At 40.7% G+C, this 26,702-nt stretch overlaps 1 protein-coding gene across 6 annotated transcripts in view; it reads right to left on the bottom strand.

Annotated features, from left to right (window-relative positions):
• Window positions 1-26,702, bottom strand: part of TCF12 (transcription factor 12) — a 232,552-nt gene that overhangs the window by 70,303 nt on the left and 135,547 nt on the right. For all 6 annotated transcript variants that reach the window (XM_056572396.1, XM_056572398.1, XM_056572402.1 and 3 more), the window contains exon 6: window positions 12,538-12,602. In XM_056572396.1, coding sequence (XP_056428371.1) covers window positions 12,538-12,602 — 65 coding nt within the window. The remainder of the gene's footprint in view (window positions 1-12,537; window positions 12,603-26,702) is intronic.

The raw sequence follows: 26,702 nt of genomic DNA, 5'->3' as shown, positions 1-26,702 counted from the left end.
TGCACAGGATTTTCTGCTGCAGATTTCAATGTAAACTGAATGACTGAGCACAGCTTCTAATCTGCAGTAACAAATCCTGCGCATCAAATCAGCGCAGGATCCTGTATGTGTGAACATACTCTTAATGAGAAATAAACAGGGTATAAAATCTCAAATGCTAATACTCATTATTTTTGGATAAAACTCCACACAAACTGCATCTTGGGAGAAAACAAAAGCTAAAAAAAGAAGTCATTTTTTGTGACTCACGCACCCCCAAAAAAATACACCAAACAAATTTGGGTCTGTACCTAGCCTAAAGAAAGGCAAAATTTGCGCCATAATAAACTTTTTTAAAGGGGGAATCTGTCAGTAGCATCACCTGCACTAATCTGTTGGTACAGGGTAATAGTGCGGCTGATGCTTATTCCAATGCTGTTCATCCTCCGCCCCCCCCCCCCCCCACACATGGCACCGAAAATATGCAAATAATAGGGCTTTAGTGCCCTGGGGCCGGTCCCAGCCCCTTGTTGCATTGCTCTGCTCGGCCAACTCTCTGTGTAATGCCCCCTTCATAATTATTTGTGGACACAAGCTCAATTTATACAGGGAACGTGGAACTCCTGTCACACGATCATTATCATCACAGGTTCTTTAGCCACATTCTCTTCTATTCTGCTGATATCTGCCCCCACATTTCCTGCATCTAGCAGATACAGAGCATGTCCTGGTCGGGCAGTCACTGAGGAGCAGAGATGTCCATCAACAACACAACAACTAGACTATCATCTGCTCTGTATCTGTGGGAGGTGTAGGACCTGTGATGATGTCACAATCATGTGACCAGTATATGTGGGGGCAGAGCTTAGCAGCACAAGATAGAAGACAATGGGGGAGATTTATCAAAGGATTTAGACTGTTTTTTTCCTGTCTAAATTTGTTGCACAGAAAGTCACAGTCTAAATATTTGCGACTTTTTTGCAACTTTTGCTTTAGAGGATTTTTAGAACATGATGCATTCTAGTCTATTTTAGACCGAAAAATGCATTGATGCTGAATTTATCAATAGTGACTTTTCGACAAAAAGTCGCATTGGCCGAAAGTACACCGAAATGCAAGACCATACTGGAGCAGGTTTAAATACAGTCTAAACCATCGATCCCGAAGTCTGTGCGCAGAATTTATCAAGAGCCTTGCGACTTTTGATAAATTAAGTGCACAATAGACCGGCCTAACCCTCTTTGATAACTCTCCCCCAATGTGGCTGAAGGGCATGTGACGTTAAACATGTGATATCAACCGGGCAGGCAGAAGAGTGCACCAAGGGTTTGGGAATGCCCTCAGTGTACCAAAGCATATTTGGATTTTCATGCATATCTAGGGAAATGGGGCCACATAGTAAAAAAAAGGTGAACAGCACTGGAATCAACTTCAACCACACTATTATCCTGTACAAGCAAGTTAGTGCAGTTGACAGATTCCCTTAATATTGTAAATTTGTGTTGCCTTCTGAAATGGTAAAGTCTTAAAAGACAGCAAAAGCAGTGTTAACCTAGTCTGCCAAGTAAAAATGCTGACATTTCATGCATCCTCCAAGTTCTTGTGTCATAAAAAATAACAGCAGCGAGTTGTGGATTTAGGTCAACAAACATTATTTTCATGTAAACCTAGTATTTATCCATCTATATGTTTAAGTGGGTTACAGAACATTTCAGGAAGGCAAAGCAGAATCTTTGCGACGAACATGCGAAGAAGGACGTTTTTTCTTCTCATATGAATGATGAATATCTACAGATACCGCTAAACAAAAAGTTATTAATTATTTGTGTTACTTATGGGGGGGGGGGAATTAAAAAGAAAACCACAGTTTTGCAACTGGGAGGTATTGTTTTTATGCAGTGCACTTTATGGTAAAAAAAATGAAATTTTCTCTTTAATTTTGGTAGGTTAATACAAATATATAGTTTTTCTACTGTACTTTTAATCCCTTAAAGACACAGCTGACTTTTGATTCACACAGAAGACGCGTATGATTCAAAGTCTGAATGCAGTTCACGTGTGCCTCCAACTACAACTCCAAGCATGCCTGGACAGTCAATGTCTGGGCATGCTGGGAGTTGTAGTTTTGCACAGCAGTTTTACTGCTGTAAAAAGGATTTACCCTAACACTTTAGTTCTGTATACACTATGGAAAAAGGAGCTGACATTGGTCAGTGCTGGTAACACATCATGTAATGTACTGAACTGGCTTAATGTAGAGATGGTACAAGGTAAGTTAAGTGATATAAATGTAAGCAAATCCCCAGGACCGGATGGACTACACCCAAGAGTTCTTAGAGAGGTAAGTTCAGTAATATCTGTACCCCTGTTCATGATATTTAGAGATTCTCTGGTGTCTGGTATTGTGCCAAGGGACTGGCGCAAGGCGAATGTGGTGCCAATCTTCAAAAAGGGCTCTAGGTCTTCCCCAGGAAACTATAGACCGGTAAGTTTAACGTGCATTGTGGGTAAATTGTTTGAAGGACTTATAAGGGATTACATACAGGAATACATAGGGGATAATTGTATTATAAGTGATAGCCAGCATGGGTTTACTAAGGATAGAAGTTGTCAAACCAATCTAATTTGCTTTTATGAAGAGGTGAGTAGAAGCCTTGACAGAGGAATGGCTGTGGATATAGTGTTTCTGGATTTTGCTAAAGCGTTTGATACTGTCCCTCACAGACGTCTGACAGGTAAGTTAAGGTCTTTGGGTTTGGAAACTTTAGTTTGTAACTGGATTGAACACTGGCTCATGGATCGTACCCAGAGAGTGGTGGTCAATGATTCGTACTCTGATTGGTCCCCGGTTATTAGTGGTGTACCCCAAGGTTCAGTACTGGGCCCGCTGTTGTTTAATTTATTTATCAATGATATAGAGGATGGTATTAACAGCTCTGTTTCTATCTTTGCAGATGACACCAAGCTTTGTAGCACGGTACAATCTATAGAGGAGGTGTATAGGTTACAAGATGACTTGGATAGACTAAGTGTCTGGGCATCCACTTGGCAAATGAGGTTCAATGTGGATAAATATAAAGTTATGCATCTGGGTACTAATAACATGAATGCATCGTATGTCTTAGGGGGGGATTAAACTGGCAGAGTCACTGGTAGAGAAGGATCTGGGTGTACTTGTAGATCACAGACTACAGAATAGCATGCAATGTCAGGCTGCTGCTTCCAAAGCCGGCAGGATATTGTCATGTATAAAAAGAGGCATGGACTCGAGGGACAGGGACATAATACTCCCCCTTTATAAAGCATTGGTACGGCCTCACCTGGAATATGCTGTTCAGTTTTGGTCACCTGTACATAAAAGGGACACTGTGGAGCTGGAAAGGGTGCAGAGACGCGCGACTAAACTAATATGGGGCATGGAACATCTTAGCTATGATGAGCGATTAAAGGAGTTACAATTGTTTAGTCTTGAGAAGAGACGTTTAAGGGGGGATATGATAAACATATATAAGTATATTAATGGCCCATACAAAAAATATGGAGAAAAACTGTTCCAGGTTAAACCCCCCCAAAGGACGAGGGGGCACTCCCTCCGTCTGGAGAAGAAAAAGTTTAGTCTCAAGGGGCAACACGCCTTCTTTACCATGAGAACTGTGAACTTATGGAACAGTCTACCTCAGGAACTGGTCACAGCAGGAAAAATTAACAGCTTTAAAACAGGATTAGATACATTCCTGGAACAAAATAACATGAATGCTTATGAAGAAATATAAAATCCCATCCCTTCCCCAATATCGCGCCACACCCCTACCCCTTAATTCCCTGGTTGAACTTGATGGACATATGTCTTTTTTCGACCGTACTAACTATGTAACTATGTAACACTGTACTTCCAACTATTCCAAAACTACAAGTTCCAGCATTACAGGACTGCCTAAGGATGATACACATGAATGACATAGGAAGATGTAAGTTATACACTTACTATATAGTACAGGCAATCTCCAATAATCAGTGTGTGTGTGTGTGTGTGTGTGTGTGAGTAAAGCATTACAGAGCAAGGCAGCCATGCGTCTCCAAGAGCAGTGAGTCAGCAGAGTGAGGGAGGGGAGGAGTCATCACAGTGCAGGCAAGTGAAGGACACACACCCCTCCCTTTAAGATAATTGAAAAGACATTGAGCATCTGTAATATGCAATTTTTTTGTGAAATATTGGTGGCAGATAAATAAAGATGTACATGATCAGGATGAGGTACTGAGTAACATGTAACAGTTATTTTTTTGTGGGATCGCTTTAACAACATCACTATTTAACCAACTCACTTAAGCAATGATTAAGAAAATAAATAAATAAAATTCTGGGAGAATGTAAATCTTTCTTTTAAGACATGTATTAAAATCTACTCTCAGGTACAATAAATAATGTTAAATGATCACTTTAATAGTTGAAATCTGTTCTGTAAGGTAAGAACTACAAAGTATTTATTCACAAAAAGGATTCAGTCTGACTAGCTAAGCTTTGCATAAAAGAGGCTCGTCTAAGCAAGACCTTAGTTTATCTTCTCTGAAAGATTTATGGCATTATAGATGTGTTTTGCTAGTTTGATGGGAGGCTTAGCAAGTATTACATAATAGGTACATCTATGTAATTGAAACGTGGACTCTTTACAATATATAGTTAAAAATAACTTATGTATATGTCTTCTAATCCAGTAGCAATGGGAACAGCTAGATGCCAGACTAGCTAACATTCCTTATTCAATATAAAATGTGTGTGCACATAACCTTCAAGGGTTTTTCTTTTTCCCCCAATCCAAGTTACTATTTCTGATTGGTTTCCTCTTTGAAAATTTAACAGTATATTGCAATTCTGTGCTAAAAACAAGTGCCGGATTTCTGGACCTATTCGATTACTAGGAGAACTAAAGGCATACTTATTGAATGTCCAAGTACATGTACAGTGGGGCAAAAAAGTATTTAGTCAGCCACCAATTGTGCAAGTTCTCCCACTTAAAAAGATGAGTGGCCTGTAATTTTCATAATAGGTATACCACCTCAACTATGAGAGACATAATGAGAAAAAAAATCCATAAAATCACATTGTCTGATTTTTGAAGAATTTATTTGCAAATTATGGTGGAAAATAAGTATTTGGTCACCTACAAACAAGCAAGATTTCTGCCTCTCACAGACCTGTAACAACTTATTTAAGAGTCTCCTGTATTAATGGCATCTGTTTGAACTTGTTATCAGTATAAAAGACACCTGTCCACAACCTCAAACAGTCACACTCAAAGCTCCACTATGGCTAAGACCAAAGAGCTGTCGAAGGACACCAGAAACCAAAAAATGTAGACCTTCACCAGGCTTAGAAGACTGAATCTGCAATAGGCAAGCAGCGTGGCGTGAAGAAATCAACTGTGGGAGCAATGATTAGAAAATGGAAGACATACAAGACCCCTGATAATCTCCCTCGATCTGGGGCTCCATGCAAGATCTCACCCCATGGTGTCAAAATGATCACAAGAACGGTGAGCAAAAAATCCCAGAACCACACGAGGGGACCTAGTGAATGATCTGCAGAGAGCTGGGACCAAAGTAACAAAGGCTACCATCAGTAACACACTAAGCCGCCAGGGACTCAAATCATACAGTGCCAGACGTGTCCCCCTGCTTAACCCCTTAACGACGCAGGACGTATATTTACGTCCTGCACCGGCTCCCGCGATATGAAGCGGGGTCGCGCCGCGATCCCGCATCATACCGCGTCGGTCCCGGCGCTCATCAACGGCCGGGACCCGCGGCTAATACCACACATCGCCGATCGCGGCGATGTGCGGTATTAACCCTTTAGAAGCGGCGGTCAAAGCTGACCGCCGCTTCTAAAGTGAAAGTGAAACTATCCCGGCTAGTCAGTCGGGCTGTTCTGGATCGCCGCGGTGAAATCGCCGTGTCCCGAACAGCTTACAGGACATCGGGAGGGCCCTTACCCGCCTCCTCGGTGTCCGATCGACGAATGACTGCTCTGTGCCTGAGATCCAGGCAGGAGCAGTCAAGCGCCGATAACACTGATCACAGGCGTGTTAATACACGCCAGTGATCAGCAAGAGAGATCAGTGTGTGCAGTTTTATAATAACACTGCAAAAAAAAAAGTAAAAAAAAAAAAAAAAATGTGTTAATAAAGGTCATTTGACCCCTTCCCTAATAAAAGTTTGAATCACCCCCCTTTTCCTATAAAAAAAAATAAAACAGTGTAATAAAAAAAAAAATAAACATATGTGGTATCGCCACGTGCGTAAATGACCGAACTATAAAAATATATCATTAATTAAACCGCATGGTCAATGACGTATGCGCAAATACGCGCAATGTGCGCAAATACACGCAAATACACGCGTATTTTTGTTCCCTTTTTATACCATTAAAAAATAAATAAAAAGTGATCAAAAAGTCAGATCAAAACAAAAATTGTACCGATAAAAACTTCAGATCACAGCGCAAAAAATGAGTCCTCATACCGCCCTGTACATGAAAAAATAAAAAGTTATAGGGGTCAGAAGATGACATTTTTAAACGTATAAATTTTCTTGCATGTAGTTATGATTTTTTCCAGAAGTACAACAAAATCAAACCTATATAAGTAGGGTATCATTTTAACCATATGGACATACAGAATAATGATAAGGTGTCATTTTTTCCGAAATATGCACTGCGTAGAAACGGAAGCCCCCAAAAGTTACAAAATTGAGTTTTTTTCTTCGATTTTGTCGCACAATGATTCTATTTCCCATTTCGCCGTGAATTTTTGGGTAAAATGACTAATGTCACTGCAAAGTAGAATTGGTGACGCAAAAAATAAGCCATAATATGGATTCTTAGGTGGAAAATTTAAAGGGTTATGATTTTTAAAAGGTAAGGAGGAAAAAACGAAAGTGCAAAAACTGAAAAACCCTGAGTCCTTAAGGGGTTAAGCCAGTACATGTCCGGGCCCGTATGAAGTTTGCTTAGTCATACTGACTAAGGCCCAACTCCAGGAAAGCTGAAGTTTCGTAATAAAGCATCCTGTTGCCACTTACCTGCGCTGGACATCCCTTTGTTCTTGAATGTGATTTTATGGATTTTTTTTTCTCATTATGTCTCTCATAGTTGAGGTATACATATGATGAAAATTTCAGGCCTCTCATCTTTTCAAGTGGGAGAACTTGCAAAATTGGTGGCTGACTAAATACTTTTTTGCCCCACTGTACAAGTTGATGCAGTGAAAACACATAAGAAAGCTAAAATCCTAGGATGAAACAAGGTGGGAAAGTTTAGGGACAGGGTAGTGAGTGCTGGCCTGGTCGCTTAATTCCTGGAATCCATTAAAGGGATAATAATTCCTAAATGAGCACACAGGAAAACACACAACATGCCTTATAACTGATGGGAACCAAACTAAGTGGCAATGAGACAAGGATACATTCATCCTCGATTTCTAGAGTCATGCACCACCACCTCAGATCCTGTACCAGATTATCATGATGTAAACATTCTTCCTTGAAGTCAACAGTCTCTTTGCCATTTGTGTTTTACCTTGTTGCTGAAGAACAGGCATTTTGGTCTAGGGAAAGGCTTACTACAGGGCTCCTCATTGGGATTAGTGACTGAAAGTCCAGAAAAAGTCTACACCATGACTAGTACTTTATCTCACATCTGTAGCTCCAATAACCTCTGGAAACATTTATACACGTATGTAAATAACAATAAGGGTAGGGTCACACATGCCATATTTTGCTGCATATTTTCCTACCCATTGAAGTCAATGAGTAGCAAAATATGCAGCTGATTTGGCTATCCATTTACTTCAATGGTTAGGAAAATACACAGCAAAATATGGCACATGTGATCCTACCCTAAAGGGTACCAGCCATTTGCAAAAACTTTAGATATAATATAGATAATATATGCATATTTGTAATATATATTGGTAAAAAATATGTATATTTTTGAGGTTTATGTCTTGTCCCTGCAGCTGTTGCCTGTGTGTCTCTGTGCAAAGACACAATAAATGAATTGAGTGCGGGACAAACAGGGCTAGGTGCACTGAGGCTCTGTGATATGCTCCCGGCTCACATAGCAGGCTGATTAACAAGCCAGGAGCCAGCACAGAGCCCTGCGTGTCTGACTCTTACTTTCTGTATTTTGTCTCTGCACAGAGACACACAAGCAACAGCTGCAGGGACAAAACAGCATTCTTTCACCCAAAAATATACAATGTTTTTGTTAACCAATGTATATTACAAATATACATATTATGTTATCACCAATGTTATATAAAAAGTTTTTGCAAATGACAGGTACACGGAAAGGGGTCTTCCAAAAGTGATTATTGAAGCTAGGCTTAACATAGCCATATCACAGCTGTTTCATACACAACTGTAAACAGGCTGAAATATACAAGCCTCTACTGTATAGTCTCTATCTTACTCTATATAAACAGAAGTCTAGAAGACATTATACAGCTCTGCTCTATTGACTACTGTACATGGTCCATGTACAGAACTCAGGCCTCAGGATATAACTTAACTGGTTCCAGTAGTAACAACGAAAGTCTAAATACAAAACTACACTAGGAATCATGTTATTTTGTATCTCAATACCCATCAAAATAAGAACTAATTATGCTAACCTGCACTACATTAAATCATTTGCTTACCTGCATTAGATTTTATACAATGCAAATGCAGGGACAATACACCAAGGATAGGGGTCACATGTAGCGCATTCACAGCATATTTGTCCCCTACTGACAGGGGCGGACTGACCGGCCGGTCCGATAGGACGTCATCCGAGGGCCCGGCCGAGCTAAGGGCCCGCCGCCGTCGCTACTGAGGATCCGGGACACTCATCCCAGATCCTCAGCAGACATCGCTGCTTTCTCCGGTATGTGCGATATACGCACATACAGGAAAAGGCATCCCCTCTGTCTGAGCCACATCTGCAGCTTACACAGAGGAGACGTGACCTCCAGCACGTAGTACAAGTGCCGATGACGTCACTCATAGGCGCCTGTACTGTGAAGGGGAGAAGACTCGGGCCCCTGCTGCTGAGGAGATGCTGCATGGTCCGGGGGCCCCGAGTGTTGTCAGTTCACTCCTGGCTACTGACTGTCCCTAAAGTGAGCCTCCTGCTGTGCCTGTGTGTCTTGTGTTGTCTGCTGGTAGCAACAATCCACCGTTATGAGCAGACACAAAGGAATGTGAGAGTCGTGCGCGGATGTGTAGTGTACTCACAGACATTGCGGTCGCTCCGCCAGCTCCCTGAGCTAGGCAGAGAATGGCTGCGATGTCTGTGAGTACACTGTGCATGTGACTCATAGATCCCTGTGTGCCTGCTCGTAGCGGAGGATTGCTGCTGCCAGAAGACCCCGTAGGACACACAGGCACAGCAGGAGGCTCACTCTAGGGATGGTGAGCAGTAGGGATCGACAGATATCGTTTTTTTAGGGCCGATACCGATAATCTGTGCAGGTTAGGGCCGATAGCCGATAACTTAGCGGGCGCTTTAAATCAATGATCTGCAGTGGCTTTTGCGGGGCAATAGACCGCCGCCGCCACCACCCGCTTCTCTCCCCTACCTGCCAGGGTGCTCCGGGCCATCCATCCATCGTTCCTGTAGTGTCCGGGGGCGTTCCCGGTGGAGGGTGGTCCGGTCCCGGCTGTCCTTCTTCTCCGGCGGTCATCTTCTCCACTCCGGGCAGGCTCCGACCTAGTACGCTGCATGCGCAGTGACGCCCGTGCGCAGCGACGCACCTGACGTCACGGCGTAGCGGCGTCTATGCAGCGTACTAGGCCGGAGCCTGCCTGGAGTGGAGAAGAAGACCGTGGGAGAAGAAGGACAGCCCGGACCGGACCACCCTCCACCAGGAACGCCCCCGGACACTACATGAAGGAAGGATGGCCTGGACCACCCCCATTACGGGTAAGTTTAATTTTTTTATTGACTCGGAGGGTGGGGGAGGGGCCCGACCGGTATAGCGGTATGGGAAAAAATCCATACCGGTATACCGCCTAGCATCACGGTGGGGGGTGCGACGCGGTGCGGTGGGTCGGAGGTGCGGTGGGTCGAGGGGGGTGGCGGTCGCGGTGCGGTGGGGGCGGTGCGGGGGGCGGGGCATTATCGGCTTATCGGCAAGATAATTGCCGATACCGATAATGCCCAAAATCGTGATTATCGGCCGATAATATCGGCCATACCGATAATCGGTCGATCCCTAGTGAGCAGGGCATCTGCAGCATCAAATACACTGCAGATGCGCTACATGTGACCCTACCCTAATACGAATAACTGATCATCAAGTGAAAGAGACATGAATCTACCATTTCCCTTGCTGTATGGCAAGGTTGTTAGCAACTATTTTATCTAAAATGTTAAATAGCTGTATCAAGGTAAATCTACACTCCCAATCATTGCAGACAGGCAATCAATTTGGAGGAGTCTAAAAAAAAAATAATAATGCTGACACACCCAAGTGTTATATCGGAGGAGAATCATATTCCACTGTAATATTACAGATTTGCTTCTCTCCCTTCTATAAAAGGCTCCACTACTCTGGGATGGTGGTTTTCTACAAGATTCTGTTAGATGTCTATAACTTGCAAGTATTCAACCCCAAAAGCATGAGCCACAACAGGCATAGATTATTGTTAATAGGGCATGGCACTCTGCTGGTGCTCAACTTGCACCAAAGACAATAAATGAAGCAGGCATCAGCTCTGTGCAGAGCAGTCAAATTCCTCAATATCAAACTCTCTAAACCATTTGTGGATTTGTGCACAGGAAAACATGGATGGACACAATTTATAATTAATGTTTTCTGTAGCATTTAAGAACCCTGTTTCTTTGCATTATTATTCAGTTCCATTATGATGAAGTGTCATGGGATTCTTTAATTAAATGAAACCTGTAACTAATTGAGACATTTTGCAGGAAATATTTTTGGCGTATTTTAACCAATGAGATTCACACTGGTGCTCATTAGAAAGTCTGCTGCCACATGACAGACCACAAAGCTGTTGGAACGTAGAGTAATCTGCTCGATAAATATTCACAAGCCAGTATTTGGAGAAAATATCCATGGTTATTTATGTTCTGTTTTTTTTTTTTTGTTTAGGTACAAATGTTGTCATGAAAATCTTGCAAGGGTCCACAATTACTATATAATCACGTTTCAATCCAGGTAGGATGCAGATACTGCTATATTTGACTTTGAATTGACGTCACTAAGATTTCACCTAAACCTCAAAAAGCAGCTGCCAACACAAATCTCTATACCTCCACAATTAAACAGTACAGCAAACACATCACAGCCAGAAAACAGTCTCCTTTTTTTGGAATATTATGAGATAACTTATGGTTTTAGTGAAAGCTTCTCCACTATGTAGACCACTGTGTAAAATACTTATTAGTACACATTTATTGAGGTTTTTTTTCCCCCTCAAATCAGTTTTATGTTTTGGATAAAGGGCAATGGGCAAAGGATGAACAATCTTTCTGGGAACATTCTTTCTCAGAAGATTATTTGTGGATAACATATCTCTTCTAAACAAAAGATCTGTCGTCTAACTATCAGACAGATTTTTTTTCAGTGGGCATGAATCATTAAATTACATCCAACAATTGATTATTTAGGTTTTTACAGGTGGTTTTCATCAATTTGATTTTGGGTGCTTTATTACTCTGTAGAGTCACCACAGGCGAAATTAGGCATTAAACATCTCCTAGTCACACATCAATCGGTCATCTACATAATATAGCACATGTCCTACAGAGCAATGGGCGCTCTTTATAACTGCTTTTGACTGTGTGGAATGACATGAGGATCCTATAAAGGCATTCTCTAATTTAAAATAAAAATGTCTTTACTAACCTAGACTAACTCCAAAAGTTATACACAGGATAAAGCATAACAAGATGTTTGCGGGGGGCCCAAATTCTAGGACCCCTCAACAATAGCGGGAACAGAGAAAATTCAGCCCCCAAATGAAGAGAGAGCTATATTAGCACACATGCGGTGCTCCAAATCACTGGAAAGACAATTTTCCCCTTTTTTCTAGATAGTTGGAGGTCTCATATGTTGAAAATAAACATAGTCAATAGCTGACTTTAAGGCCTTTAAAGTATCTGCGTTATGTTCCTGCCCTTGCATGTATTCGTTGGTGCCCCATTTTGACAAGATGCCAGTGTATATGTGCTCCAGAGAGCACAATCATTGTGCAAATGCACAACTAATGCACCCACACTAGTCATATGGACATCAATGGCAGTATACAGTGTGCATGTGCTAAACTAATATTTCTCAATATGGCCATCCATCCAGATCAACTGATCATCCAGATCATAGTTTTTACTACACTCATTTGTGCCCATATTTGTATTATCTTTCGGTTATTCAGCAAGATGATTGAAAACACTAAACCGATCAAATTATCCAGTTACTTTACAGCCAAAGTGTAGAGTGTAAAATTCATTCTGAAAAGTATAAATGTGTTCATAAGTATGGAAGGTAACAAGCTTACCTGACAACCAGGCACTGCTGAATCTCTGCCAAACACTGGGAAAGGGCCTCTATCAGCTGTTTTCCCTAAAAAAAGAATTAAGAGCATTACTTACATTTAACTTTGCAGCGCTCACTACAAGGAACAAGGAAATGACAGACAAAAACCTCAAAAAGTAACAACACTATAATAAAGATGGCTACATAATTAAATGCCAGTTGTTATGAAGACATTACATTTTGCTTAAGTTCAGAAACTGAGCATTGCTATTTAGCACAATCATGGCATACTGTAAACTTTTTTTATTCAGTTTTTTCATGTCCTAACAATTAAACTATAATGTTAAAGGGGTTACCCAGGAAAAAACTTTTTTTTATATATCAACTGGCTCCAGAAAGTTAAACAGATTTGTAAATTACTTCTATTAAAAAATCTTAATCCTTTTAGTACGTATGAGTAGAGATGAGCGAACTTACAGTAAATTCGATTCGTCACAAACTTCTCGGCTCAGCAGTTGATGACTTTTCCTGCATAAATTAGTTCAGCTTTCAGGTGCTCCCATGGGCTGGAAAAGGTGGATACAGTCCTAGGAGACTCTTTCCTAGGACTGTATCCACCTTTTCCAGCCCACCGGAGCACCGGAAAGCTGAACTAATTTATGCAGAAAAAGTCAGCAACCGCCGAGCTGAGAAGTTCGCGACGAATCGAATTTACTGTAAGTTCGCTCATCTCTACTTATGAGCTTCTGAATTTAAGGTTGTTCTTTTCTGTCTAAGTGCTCTCTGATGACATGTGTCTCGGGAACCGCCCAGTTTAGAAGAGGTTTGCTATGAGGATTTGCTTCTAAACTGGGCGTTTCCCGAGACAGGTGTCATCAGAGAGCACTTAGACAGAAAAGAACAACCTTAACTTCAGAAGCTCATAAGTACTGAAAGGATTAAGATTTTTTCATTAGAAGTAATTTACAAATCTGTTTAACTTCCTGGAGCCAGTTGATATATAAAAAAACTTTTTTCCTGGATAACCCCTTTAATGATCCTGCACGGCAGAAAGTGTAAACGTAAAATTAAGTCCAAATTTGCTGATTTTTGATAATCTTATCACATCAGAGCAAAAAAAAATAATAAAAAAAAATCACATATACACAAAAGTGTTAAGGATAAAAAAATATATACAGATCACGGTACAAAAAAAATGAGCTAACAATTAGCTTTCAGGATAAGGATGATAATAATAATAAGGACAATGACCCCAAACACACTGCTCAAGCAACACTTGAGTGGTTTAGGGGGAAACATGTAAATGTGTTGGAATGGCCTAGTCAAAGCCCAGATCTCAATCCAATCGAAAATCTGTGGTCAGACTTAAAGATTGCTGTTCACAAGCGCAAACCATCCAACTTGAAGGAGCTGGAGCAGTTTTGCAAAGAGGAATGGGCAAAAATCCCAGTGTGTGATTGCCACAAAAGGTGGCTCTACAAAGTATTGACTTTAGGTGGGTGAATAGTTATGTACATTTACTTTTTCTGTTATTTTGTCCTATTTGTTGTTTGCTTCACAATGAATAATAATAAAAAAAATAAACATCTTCAAAGATGTGATTTAAAATCCTCATACAATCCATGTTAATTCCAGGTTGTAAGGCACCAAAATCCCCCCCCAAAAAAGTCAAGGGGGTGAGTACTTTTGCAAGGCAGTGTATAATGTTGGAATCACAAATATAGTTTTTGATGCAGTTTTCACTCAAAAAAGTTTGGTTTAAAGCATCAAAAACTGTCAAATGGGTGATTCCAGGGGACATCTCAACATGGAGGAGGATTACTACCCATGTTCCATGAATAGCTGTATTTTTATTGCAGATATTTCCGCTTCCTGGCATAAAACACACAGTTTTTACCCCGCACAGTAAGACTAGATTAGCAAAGGAGTATTATACTTTTCTTTCCATGCTGATTTTTACCACTACATTTGGGTGGGCTTTCCAAACTCCCCTCCACTTGCATTGTTCTGCTGTGGATTTGCACTGTGGGATCTTTACCGCGAAGTGAATCCGCCACATTTGGAAATAGCCTAAATCAAATATCTATTACAGAACACAGGTTTAACACAATCCTACATGAAGGTCTACCTATGGCCATCACTTTGTTGCCATGTACCTATGGTGATCACTGTAATTCAAATCTTCTGAACAGTTTACACTGGTTGAAGCTTTCACTGGTGGCCATTTTCGAATGATTTAAAGTAAGTATATACAAAGTTTCCATCATCAGGCAGAAAGTAAAGATGCCACTATGCAGAATCACTTGAAGTAGAATGACACTTTAAACAGTGTCAGCATTTCCTTGCACACAAAATGATTAACAGCATTAGCCAAAGCATGGCAGAAACCAAAAAGAATTCTAAACAAATACTTCTGACAGGAATTTATATGTGGATACTCATAAACAAGGATTTATACAGGATGCTTTTGAGAAAACAGGATTAAGGAGAAGATTTGGATAAAAGGTTGAAGGGTTTTCCAGGAATAGCATGATTAATAAGCTTCTTAATGACCATCATGTCTCTTAACAATATATACTTATTAAAAGGGGGATACAAGCCCTAAAATTATCATTGATTGCAGGGGTCCAACCTCTGGGACCTTGCACAACCTCTAGAAAGAAGCACCGACTCTCTGTTGAATGGAGAGGTGGGTCAGTACACGCTCAATTCATTGCCTATGGGAGTGTCGAAAGTACCACCTGAGCAATGTACTCCTGTAGATTGAGGATATGTTTTTAGGGCTGGAATACGCCTTTAGGGTACGTTCACACGTACAGGATCCTGCACAGATTTGATGCGCAGGATTTGTAACTGCAGATTAGAAGCTGTGCTCAGTCATTTAGTTTACATTGAAATCTGCAGCAGAAAATCATGTTCATCAAATCCTGCACATCAAATCTGAGTACTTGTGAACGTACCCTTAAGAAATAAATGCTGCGCTTCCATGTCACAAGTAGACAATTTTGCTGCATGGGATGATCAGTTAGGGTACGTTCACACTGCAGAATCCCACCAATGGAGATTCCGTCAGGCGGCTGCCCCTGAAAATACTTCGGCGGTAGGACCATGGGGCACTGCGTCGTCACCATTGAGGGCTATGGAGTACTCGCATAATTCCGCGCAAAGAATTAACATGTTCTTTCCTTGCGCGGATTAATTTTAGCTGCAGAATTTCCGCCGCTATAATTTCACAGTGTTAACGGGTCTCGCGGTAGACCCATTCACACTGATGGTACTGTTCACTTCGCGGAATTCTACTCGTGGAATTCCGCAGTGTGAACGTACCCTTATTTTATCCTACTGTTGCTTAACCACAGTAATAGCACACATTGCTAGAGTGATGAAATGAAGCAGCCACGTGAGGGCTAAATAACAAAATTGTTTACCAGTGGTTGTGGGCTTCCAAAATGAAAGATGGGTGCATAATATTTATTGTAATCGGAAACCTCAAGGCAGTGTGATGTATTGAGGTCCCAGCCCCGGTCATAACCCATGGCACATAACCCCTATAATATTAAGTAATGCTTAATTATATAAAATAAAATAAAACACCATTATTAAAATATAACAGAAATGGGTTAACATGACAAAAAGCATGGATGTAAAAACATTCCCTTGACATTATATAGTACATATAATGCATAGCATATTTAAGTATAGGACAGTGACTGAACAAAAACTCTGGCAGGTCTTAAAATCAAAGCAAAGAGATCATAATAGATCACAGGATCAGAGTGGACAGCTATGGTCACTAGATAAAGGAGAGGATCTGGAGATCTTACTGATAATCTAAGAATGCAGAAGTTTAGACAGCACAGATAAGAGTAGTTGTGAATAAAATGTATCAGATTTTCCATGTAAACAATAGGTACAGTAAATTGATTTTCAATTGTAGATGAAAGAGAACTGCACTGCAGGATTTTATCTGCAATCTTTTCCCTCTGGTAAAGAGGCCAAAGGGGCATATGGTAAAGATAACCAGGTTCTTTTCACACCTTGTTTTTGGCCATGTCTGAAGAATATGTTAGAAGTCCTCTAGGTATGCCTCCAATAGAAGCCTCTGACAAACTTAGATTGTAGAAAAAGAAAGGTGTGAATGAGATGTGAAGTAAGATATGATAGGAGTTGGGTGCATGTGCATATGCCCATCAGCTTCTCCTAGCCCCCCACAATACATACCTGGGTTTGGATGAAGGTGCATGTACTGTCAATTAGGATAAGGTGAATAGGCCATTGCCAGGCACCACAGGGATTTACCTCCCTCGAGAACATAAGGCTTGGGCATGTTAAAACCCACCCGCCGGATGCATCTTTCCCACAACATCTGCCATTGGTAAAGAGTCAGGACAACTACATTTACATTAGATGATTCATAGGAATTCATCTGACGGTTTTGGCTACATTTAGTCTACTATTTAGAGAGCTAAACGTGCCCATACACTTGGAATCAGGACCAGGAGGGGTGGGCAGAGGGTTTCGAGAGGTTGGTGCAGGGCAATTGATAATTAAAAGGGTATGTGATCAGCTATGTAGAGGTTACAGTCACTTCGTGACCACAGGGCCTCTTTAAAACTCTTCTGAAAAAAATGTGCCTTGTTTATGAAATACATGTGTAAATTTATAAATACCCAATAATTTGGCAAATACAATCCACTGGCACCTAAGAAATTAGAGAAATGTCCCTAATCCCTTATTCAAATTGTTATATTACAGTTCCTTTTGTTACAGACCTATAAAAGGGCTGCTATAGAGGTACCTAAGGTATATAGTATACTGCTGTATTGGCCAATTTCAAAAGGGTGCATGTGGAGGTCTTTTTTTCTTCAAATTTTACAGACACTGTATATATATGGTGCCCGACGGTCTTCACAGCAGTGCATGAAGGCTTACTAGTTCTGTGCTAGTACCTGAAGGAGAAACCGGTCCGGTTTAGTAACGCATAGTATGTTTTAATAAATTCAGCTTTTATACTTCTTTGGCCTACCTCATTGATAGTGCCTTATGATCCTCCATGGAGGCTGAAGTGGTATTGGAGTCTATTGTTCACGCCTGGAGCGTGAGGAGGAGTGTGCAGCAGCCACAAATGATTAAGTGCATTTACATGTTGTGTCGGTAACTGCACAACCGAATTAGGCAAGTTGGTCCTCGGCTGGCTGACTTTTCATATTCGTGCTGAAGGTGTCACACCAGGGAGCGCTCTTGTTCTCTTTATTTCAGTAGTTCTGTGCTATGGAGCAGTATGTCCTCTACCACATAGGTTATAGATTTGGAACATCACAAAAGCAGAGGCAGAAATGGTTGGCAGTAAATGTAAACAAGCAAATACTGAAGCATGTAGCAATACAGTTTACCTAAGAGATGTATGGTAACACAAACATATTTATGAAACTAGCCATGTAAATAGATAAACACTGACAGAAGATGCAGTCAATCTAATATGCCTAGAAGTAGCATAGCTTGGTTACAATGTATATTGGTAAAATCATTTTAAACATGTTTGATCCTTTGTTCCACAAGCGTATAAGCCACTGGCAGCAGTGTCAAGCAGTGGCTCCTCACCATATGGCCACAGCATCGATGCTTGGCCCACCAAAGAAAGGATGTGTATGGAGTAATCGGGGCATAACTGTTCCTAGGTTTAGAGTTTGCTTTACTATTTCACTGTCACATACTAAGTGATCATCCTTTCTTTGGGACCATTTGTTTGAGAAGTATTAGCTAATAGTAGCGCCAAGCATGCTGTTGGCGACAGTAAAAATGTTTAACTATCAACAACAAGCACAGCTGCTGGACTTGCTGCCCCCTCCCCTCTTTTTCTCTCCATGCCAAATTACTCACTCGACTATGAACGATGAGGCAGCAACAGAGGAAAATGGCAAGTGCAAGTGAGATTAGTGATAAACTAGAGGATCCCAACAGAGGTCAGTGATTAGAGGGTCCCTAGTTGTAATCACTCTTCTAACCAAGTCCTTATCTCCTTCTCCATCGAAACTCAGCCCAGTCGTCCTGTCACAGCCAGCAGCCACCAATCAATACACCTCCAGGATTAACAGCAGTGTGCTGCGATAATGGTGGAGCTAACCAGGATAAATGGAGTGCACTTTACCACTAATGTAGAACATATATTAGCAATATGGCTGTGTTCACACTGTGATTTTGTTTACATTTAACATATAATTTTATTTTATTTCTTCTTGAAGTTAAACAGATGCTAAATACAGGTCCTGCTGTACGCCATGCAACCGTATACATTTTTTATAAAAATAAACCTAGCAATATATACTTTTCTGATGTATACAAGAGCATAGTTGACTACACTGTTGTATACAGCAAGATTAAAGAAGATGACTAGCGAAAAAAATTGTGTCTGATTGTGGGGGGTCCGACTGCGCCCTGCCCCCCAACCCCGCAATTTCTCATATGGGGCCCGGCTCTGCTCCCGTAAATGAAGTTTCACACCTAGCAAGTCAGCTGGTCGAAACACGCCCCTCCATTCATTTCTATAGGAGAAGCGAAGACACAGTGTGTCTCTGCCTTTCCCATAGAGATGAATGAAGGCGGTGTGTTTCAACCAGCTGAAGTGCTGGGTACAAAATGTGCATTAGCAGAGCAGAGACAGGGCCCCGTATGGGAGACTGTGGGGGTCCAAGTGGTCTGACCTCCCTCGATCAAACAATTATCCCCTACGGATAGGGGATACATTTATTTTTCACTGGACATATTCTTTAAAAGTAATTAAATAGCTTAACGTAAACACAGTGTGACCCTAGCCTTATATATGCTGAGAATAAAATCTGTTACAAAGCAAAAATCACTAAAATTACTCAACATCAGACATCGGAAACAGACTTTCAATTTATATGAGTGGGTCTAAGAAAAGTGCAGGCACCTATTCTGCAGTAAAACCATTTACAAAAAAAAGAAAATCCAAATATCCTGGAAGGCATATAAAGTAAAAAAAAAAAAAAAAAAAAAAAAGCAGTATTACATAATGCATGAACTATGCATACCTTTCAGTAAATGCAAGATGATATTAAATCACATAGTCCATGCATTCAAAAAGGAAAAACTGGATTTTCTTGGATATACATAAGGGCCTTTACAGTCCACTTAAAAATACAAGTAGGTTGTGAGCAACATAATTCTCTATTGTTTTGTTATTTTATTCTTAGTTTCACAGTGTCTGGTTTAAAAGCTAGAATGATTTAACCAAGGCAAAACAAGCATATTGTTATTTAGCAGTAGAACTGCCCACCAGGAAAGGGTAATAGATACCGACTAACAAGGCCGGATTAACGTAGGGATGGATGGAGTATCTACTTCTATATGGCCCTGTATAAAATCACATAATGTAAGTAAATTGGGTCGCACTGTGACCCACAAATGGCCACACCCCAGCTGTTGGTTTGCGGACATTTGTGGGGCTGTCAAACCCGCCTCTGCCACCTAAAATATTTTTAGAAGCATAAACTATAAAGGGGGTCATTAATCAAGGCCATAATTGGCCTATATATTTGTGTGCGGTATATGTATGATAACACTTTAGTCCTCTTATATGGTCTTGTGGGCCAGTGAATCCAGTGGGAGTTTTGTGGACGTGGTTTCCTCGGCACAAAGCTTACACACCAATTTACGACCTATGACCTTTGCAAAAGTCAAACTGTACTGCGCAGTGTCCACTCCAACCAGGATCAGGCAGCCATGCAGAGAGAACAGACAAGTGCACTCCATATTTATCAAAGCCTGGGGAAACTAGTGGATCAGCTTGTGCAAGTCTCTGCGATCCTGGCCATAAATAAGATGCATGTAAGCCAGCCGACATTTATTAAAATGTGTAAAAACCCCAAAATTTGCACGTCTATAAATAACACTGTAAATGTCCTTGCGGATGGAGTCATTTTCCATCGCAAAATTGGTCATTAAAAGAGAGTCTCTTAGCAGATTTATTTGTCTCGAACCACAAGCATCATTAAAAGGTCAACTCTGGTACTTTTAATCTTATCCCCTTTTAGCTGCTAGTGCTAGAGATCACCCAGGTGAAATCCGAATCAGTGGACTGGTAGTCACTCTTTGAGTAAGAAAACACATCAGAACTGCAAAGTGCGTTTGACCTATAATGACTATTTATGAAGATTTAACATCTTTAGACTATGTTCATTTCTTTCTTTTTTACTGCATTATTGGCTGTGATCACACCTTACATATGCATTGTTCATGCGTTGCGCATTACAGCATGCATATTTTGCCACAAATTACCGAAATTGCTGTAAAAATGTTGATTATGCCAATTGAAGTTACGTTTTATTTGTGGCAAGGAGACGTGGTAATTAGCTGTAGTACTGCTAATCAGCCACAACATGTGAGCACAGTCTTAGCTGTTTTTTGCTGTGATTTTCCAAAATCATGGTAATAATTACAAATTTTTTACCATATATTGCACAACTGCCATACAATCAAAATTTTTGCGATGATTTGGGGAAAATCATTGCACAAACAGAAAAGAAGCAGCAAAAATAAGGAATGTGTGAACGTGGCCTCTGGGGAGGAGCATAACTACTATATACCCTGTCTTGGAATGCTTAAAGATGTATTCCGGCCAAAAACATTTTATCCCCTATCCAATCCCCTATCCCAGCGGCGGACCCCGCGATCTCCATGCATTCTTATCCCCTATGCTTTGGATAGGGGATAAAATATTTTGCCTGGAATAACCCTTTAAAGTTGTAGTTTTGCAACAGCTGGAGGCACAAGGTTTGGAAAACTCAGCCATAGAGATACCAAATGGAGCTGGGTCTGGGAGCTAGTAGGAGGGTTATAGTAATTGATGATGTCATCTTGAAGTCCACAGGAAGTGAGAGTCTGACCTCCTATTGAGCCATTAGGTAATGGAAGATTTGGGGTCGGGAATGCGCTGTAGGACTAGTGATGGTCAATGTGTATGATATAGGAAAAAAAAACTGGAGTGCTACTTTAAAAAGCTGAAATGACAATAGTGTCACCAAATTTTAGGTAAAAACTGTAATAAAAGTGATGTGAAAGTACCGTACTTTTTACAAGGCAAGGGGTGATGTATAATAACACTCCTATACCTCTGTCACTCACAGATGCCACACTAATGCTCCCAGTGCCCTGCTGGTCTCTGCTTCTTTCTGGTGCCTATGATGTGCCAACCCCACAGGAAGCGGCCGCTAAGCCGGTCAATTGCTGCACTGCTGTCCCACCTCAGTCAGTTAGTTATTGGTTAAGCAGGAACATCACTGGAACAAGTAAAAAACAGAGACCAGCGTGAGACAGAGCATCGGCAATGTAGCTATGCTAGGTCCATGGTAGGCAAATAAAGCTTGCCTAAAGCTGGCAAATAAAGCCCCCCCCCCCTCACCTGACAACCTTTTTAAACCATGGAATTCATAAAATATTCCGTACAATAGTCCTAGCTCAATGAACATTATTTCCCAGACTGCTATAATGCACATAGCTCACTAAACACAAATGATATTCCCCAAACCATCTAAGACAATTACTTTATAATGTATGCCAGTACCTTCCAGTGGGGGCGGCTGAAGTCCAAGTCAGACATGACTGTTTATTAATGGATAAAATGCCTGAAGCCTTTACAATTAATGGAGAGTTAATGCACTTCTTGATGGAAATTATTATTTCATTAAACATAATTTGTGCCTAGTCAGTCTGGTAAATAGGACCATTAAAACATGTATGTAAAAAGAAGGACATTGCCAAACGCTGACATCGATCGTTTCATTGTTTAAAATCTCAGAGATACAGTCACAGGATCTATTTTAAGGACATCGGAAGTCACTGAAGCTATATACAGGGAACTGTTCATTTCCCACATGAATAGAATATCCATTCTTTGACTCACAGTTTCCATGACACTAAAAACAAACATTCACAGGAAAAGTGCAGGGTTTGATGGCAAATGCAGCTGTAGCTTCTGTATTCCAGTGGGTCTTAGCCTCTGACCAGTTTTCAGTAGTGAGGCAGACACAGAACACAAGCCCCTTTGTAACAAAAACCATTAAAAATTAATTGTTGCATCGATTATGTCTAAGAGCGGCCTGAAGAAGCACATGGCTGCTGGGGAGAAAAGCCACAGAGTTATTAAGTTATTAACCTGTAAAATATTAAATACAATCCGGTCTGTTTGTAGATTAGAACCTCAAACTTTTCATTCAGTAAAGTAGTAAGGCTAAACTACTGAAAACAATGATGGACGCAATGCCCAATGATTGAAAGCACTTGTCATATTCCAACGATAGATTGGTCATCTTTGGTCAATATTGCCGTTTCCTTACTTTTTTTTGGGTGCTTTCTTTCAAAACTAAAGCCATACCTATCCGCCGGTTGAGTCTGTTCTTGCAATTCAGCCCCATTTCCTTCAATACTGGACATAACCAATGGACAGATGTGGTAATGCTGAAATAAAAATGTTTGACTAATTCTGGAATTCTCTTCAAAACAAACCTTTTACCACATTTGTAGCCACTGAACAATCCACATGTGTTAATACAGCTGGGGTTTAGAGTCTCAAGACTGCCCTATCCTCTTAAAAGGGGTATTCCACCCCTAGACATGATGTAATCCCATATCCAAAGGATAGAGGATAACATGTCTGATCGCAGGGGGGCCTGCACTGCAGCATTGATGACCACAAAAGCTTTCCCTGTTTGTGTCAGCTGATTTTTGTAGCCATTGACCTCAATGGGCTGAAAAATATGCAGCAAAATATGACACGTGTGACCCTTCCCCCAATCACACACACACTCCCAAAAGGGGAATTTGTGCTGTAGTTTACTGGCTGTTTCTCAGGCAGAAACCCTGTTTGTTTGCCTGAACATGGATTCACCGACTTTATGACAGCAGAGGACGAATAAACAGAGAGGGTCTTACAGGCGCTCTTCAGCAACGGACCAAACATGACCACAGGCAATGCACAGGACAACATAAAGGTTTATTGGATAAATATCTGGACAACCACTGAGTGCCTTCCTCAGGTAGACCATAATTATTGCTGCAGTGATACTGTTGGAAACTTGTGCCGCTGAGGTCTGATCTCGTCAGACCTCAGAAGCACAACTTCCCAACAGGATCGTTGTGTCAGTAATTCTGGTGGAGCTGAGGAAGGCACATGGTGGTGCCGAAACACATTGTATAGATATATATCCAATAAACCTTTATGTTGTCCTGTGCGTCACCTGTGGTCGTGTTTGGTCCATTTATGAGTAGCACCTCTAAGACCCTCTCTGTTTATTTATCCTCTTTCTACATCCTACTCCTGAGCAGGATTGGGTCAGAGTGCAGCAACACATACATCCACCTACTGGTTATACCTATTACACATAACAACCGCAAAAGGTCAGTATATCACAGTGGTGTGGTGGTGGGATACACAAGGGAGTGCCCTCTTTTTATTTATTTTTTGTTCCCCCAAACTATCTTCTTTCCCACTTTATGAGAGTAATCCACATGTACAACCACGGCAAAATCTGCAGTATTACTGCAATTTACTAAATAATAAATAAAGGACAAAAAATGAACATGCATAGCATTACATTTATTACAAGTAAATGCATTTTAGAAACTTTTTGTGGATTGTCTGACAAGTGGGTGTGGCTTTGACTGAAAAGGAGAATGCCTAAAAAAATAACAACTTGTTCCAAAATTGTGGTGAAATTACACAAACTTATAGGTGGTGTATAGTTAGACAATTGTGTTTAGAATATGGTTAATATCGGTATGATAATGTAAACTCCTCTTTAGATTTTGTTCTTAGGCAGTGTAGAGTAGACCTAGTTGGTAAGATGTGCCTAATATCAGATTTACGAACACAATTTTTTCATATCAATATCTTACATTTTTTTAAACTTCTAAAACATGCTTGTACAACTGCACGCCATGAGTTCACACATGAACGCCAATTTCCTTTTTCCTTTTTTGTTTCATTGTAGAAAGGTTGCAATGTGATAAAAAAAAAATGACATGGATATGGAACAAATAAGTCTGCCAGCTGCAACACTTCCCCTAAAGTTTACTATCTCACAGACATCTTTTTTTCTAATTAGAAACACAAAATAAAAAGAAAAGCAGCCATTTTATGTAAAGTAAATCCATCTGGGTATTTTCTGCTTTCTATACTATAAACCTATGATACCCAACCACAGTGAGTTATAGGAAAGCTGCAGGCAAAATCATCTCCATATAGCACAATCTATTATCCCTGTCAAGTTAATGTTCCATGTTCAGCCATATGGCACGGGTGCATTTTCAACAAAAGAAATTCCTTAAACTTGTTATAATCAGCACTCGCAGTCATCCAAAAAACTGACATAAACAGCTTTATTGTGTTTTGTGCATTTCAGTTAATATCCATGACAAAAACAGGAAGCCAGGCAGGAAAAGGAGGAGGAACATGGGGGAGTCTAGCTATCCAGGCTGATATAGTACACTTCACACAATTAGCCAACGTTCTCCCAAGCAAATGATTCTCAATTACAATAAACACAGCCTAACAAACAATGAAGTGTGGGCTCTGTGGCACCTAAAATGCCCTTTGTACACCGCCAATTCTTTATATGATTATCAATGGTATTAAAAGAAAGACACACACACTTTAATTTATCGCCATGCTAGATTTGATCCCTCTACCCATCTAGCTAGGCAGATACGCTAACAAAATCATGCTCTGCATCTCTCTCATCAACATACACAGTCATGCCCGGCAGCACAGCAAAGCAGTTCATGAAATTCAAGAACCCTGGTGACTCCATTAATAGGTATCAATGCGCCGGTTGCTGATGATGTCATAACAAGAGAATGCGCCAAACTCTTAAAGATTTAAAACCAATAAAGATTTAAAAAATTTATAAAAAAAAAAAATGAAAAGTACAAAGATTGGTTACAAAATAATAAAAAAAAATCCTGTTTCTAAGTAAAGCCAGGCATAAGGATTTACAAAAAGTGAGTACAAAGCAACAATCTAGAAGAAACAGAAGTTCCTGACGACTGGCATAGTAAAGGTTAACTCCTAGCAGGGACTTTTGATACCTGGCAGAGAGCATGGCGGAAGGCTTCAGTCAAGGTACAAGTAGAGCAGAACTTCATTCCGACCCCCGCAGTGACAACAATAAAACGCTGAGAAAACACACTATCAAATCCTGAACTCAGCATCAATTTCTGTTAATTACAGCCTTGTCAGCACCATGATTATTCAAACAGCTCATGCAAATGTTAATGAGGCCTTATTTGCATATTTATTTTTTCCTTTGTTGAAATGCCATTGATTATTACATTCTACAATGATGAATGCAGCCACTGATGTGCTCTGATGTGTAATTAGTCATTAGGTGCAATGAATAGATCAATTATGAAAAAGGACAGAGATTAAGAAATATCAAACAAGACCGCCCAGTATCGCTGGATTGTGCCCCTTACTACACTGTGTATGATATGTATCAGTAATAAATAAAGCCTTCCATTAAAAGGAGCCATGGGAGCCAGCGCAAGCCATGTAATAGCCCTATGTAAATCAAGCAGGTTTCTTCCCATTCCATACTACAGGCTATTGCCAGCATTTCATATTATCGTTGATTTAACTTTGCCCTACAGGATTTTCCTGTAAGATCTCTCAGTCCACGGTTCCCTTGCCCGGAAGAAAACATTTTCAATCCCTGCTCGGAGGAGGAAAGACTTGAACAGCTTCCTTAACTGTGTATTTCTACTACCCAGCAAGCACTTGCTATTCTCAAAAGGAAAGGAGGAAAAAAAGAAAAACACATTACTGCAGACCAGATGGGAACATTCCACATGACCAAACCAATCAATCACCTCGGTGGGGCGCAGGTGCAGCACAGCCGTGTAGCAACACACCATTTCACAGTCTATCGGGCACAAACACATGGTCACCAATCAATGGCACCCTAAGGACCTTAGAGGGGGGAGGCTCTCTTGAGTCTTACTGGTCCATGCCTGATGACTTCATAATCACACATCATTTCATTCACTGGAGGATACAAACTAGCATTCTAATAACCTTCTCCTAAAAACGCTCATGTTGTGCATATTAATAGAGTACTGTTTATAGTGAAGATACTGACTTTACACTGGGCTAAAGCATAGCGTGCAAGTCAC

The sequence above is a fragment of the Hyla sarda genome, chromosome 4, assembly GCF_029499605.1.
Source record: "Hyla sarda isolate aHylSar1 chromosome 4, aHylSar1.hap1, whole genome shotgun sequence".
NCBI classification, from domain to species: domain Eukaryota; kingdom Metazoa; phylum Chordata; class Amphibia; order Anura; family Hylidae; genus Hyla; species Hyla sarda.
Note: the sequence above shows the minus strand (reverse complement) of the source record. Positions and strands in the feature narration are given on the sequence as shown.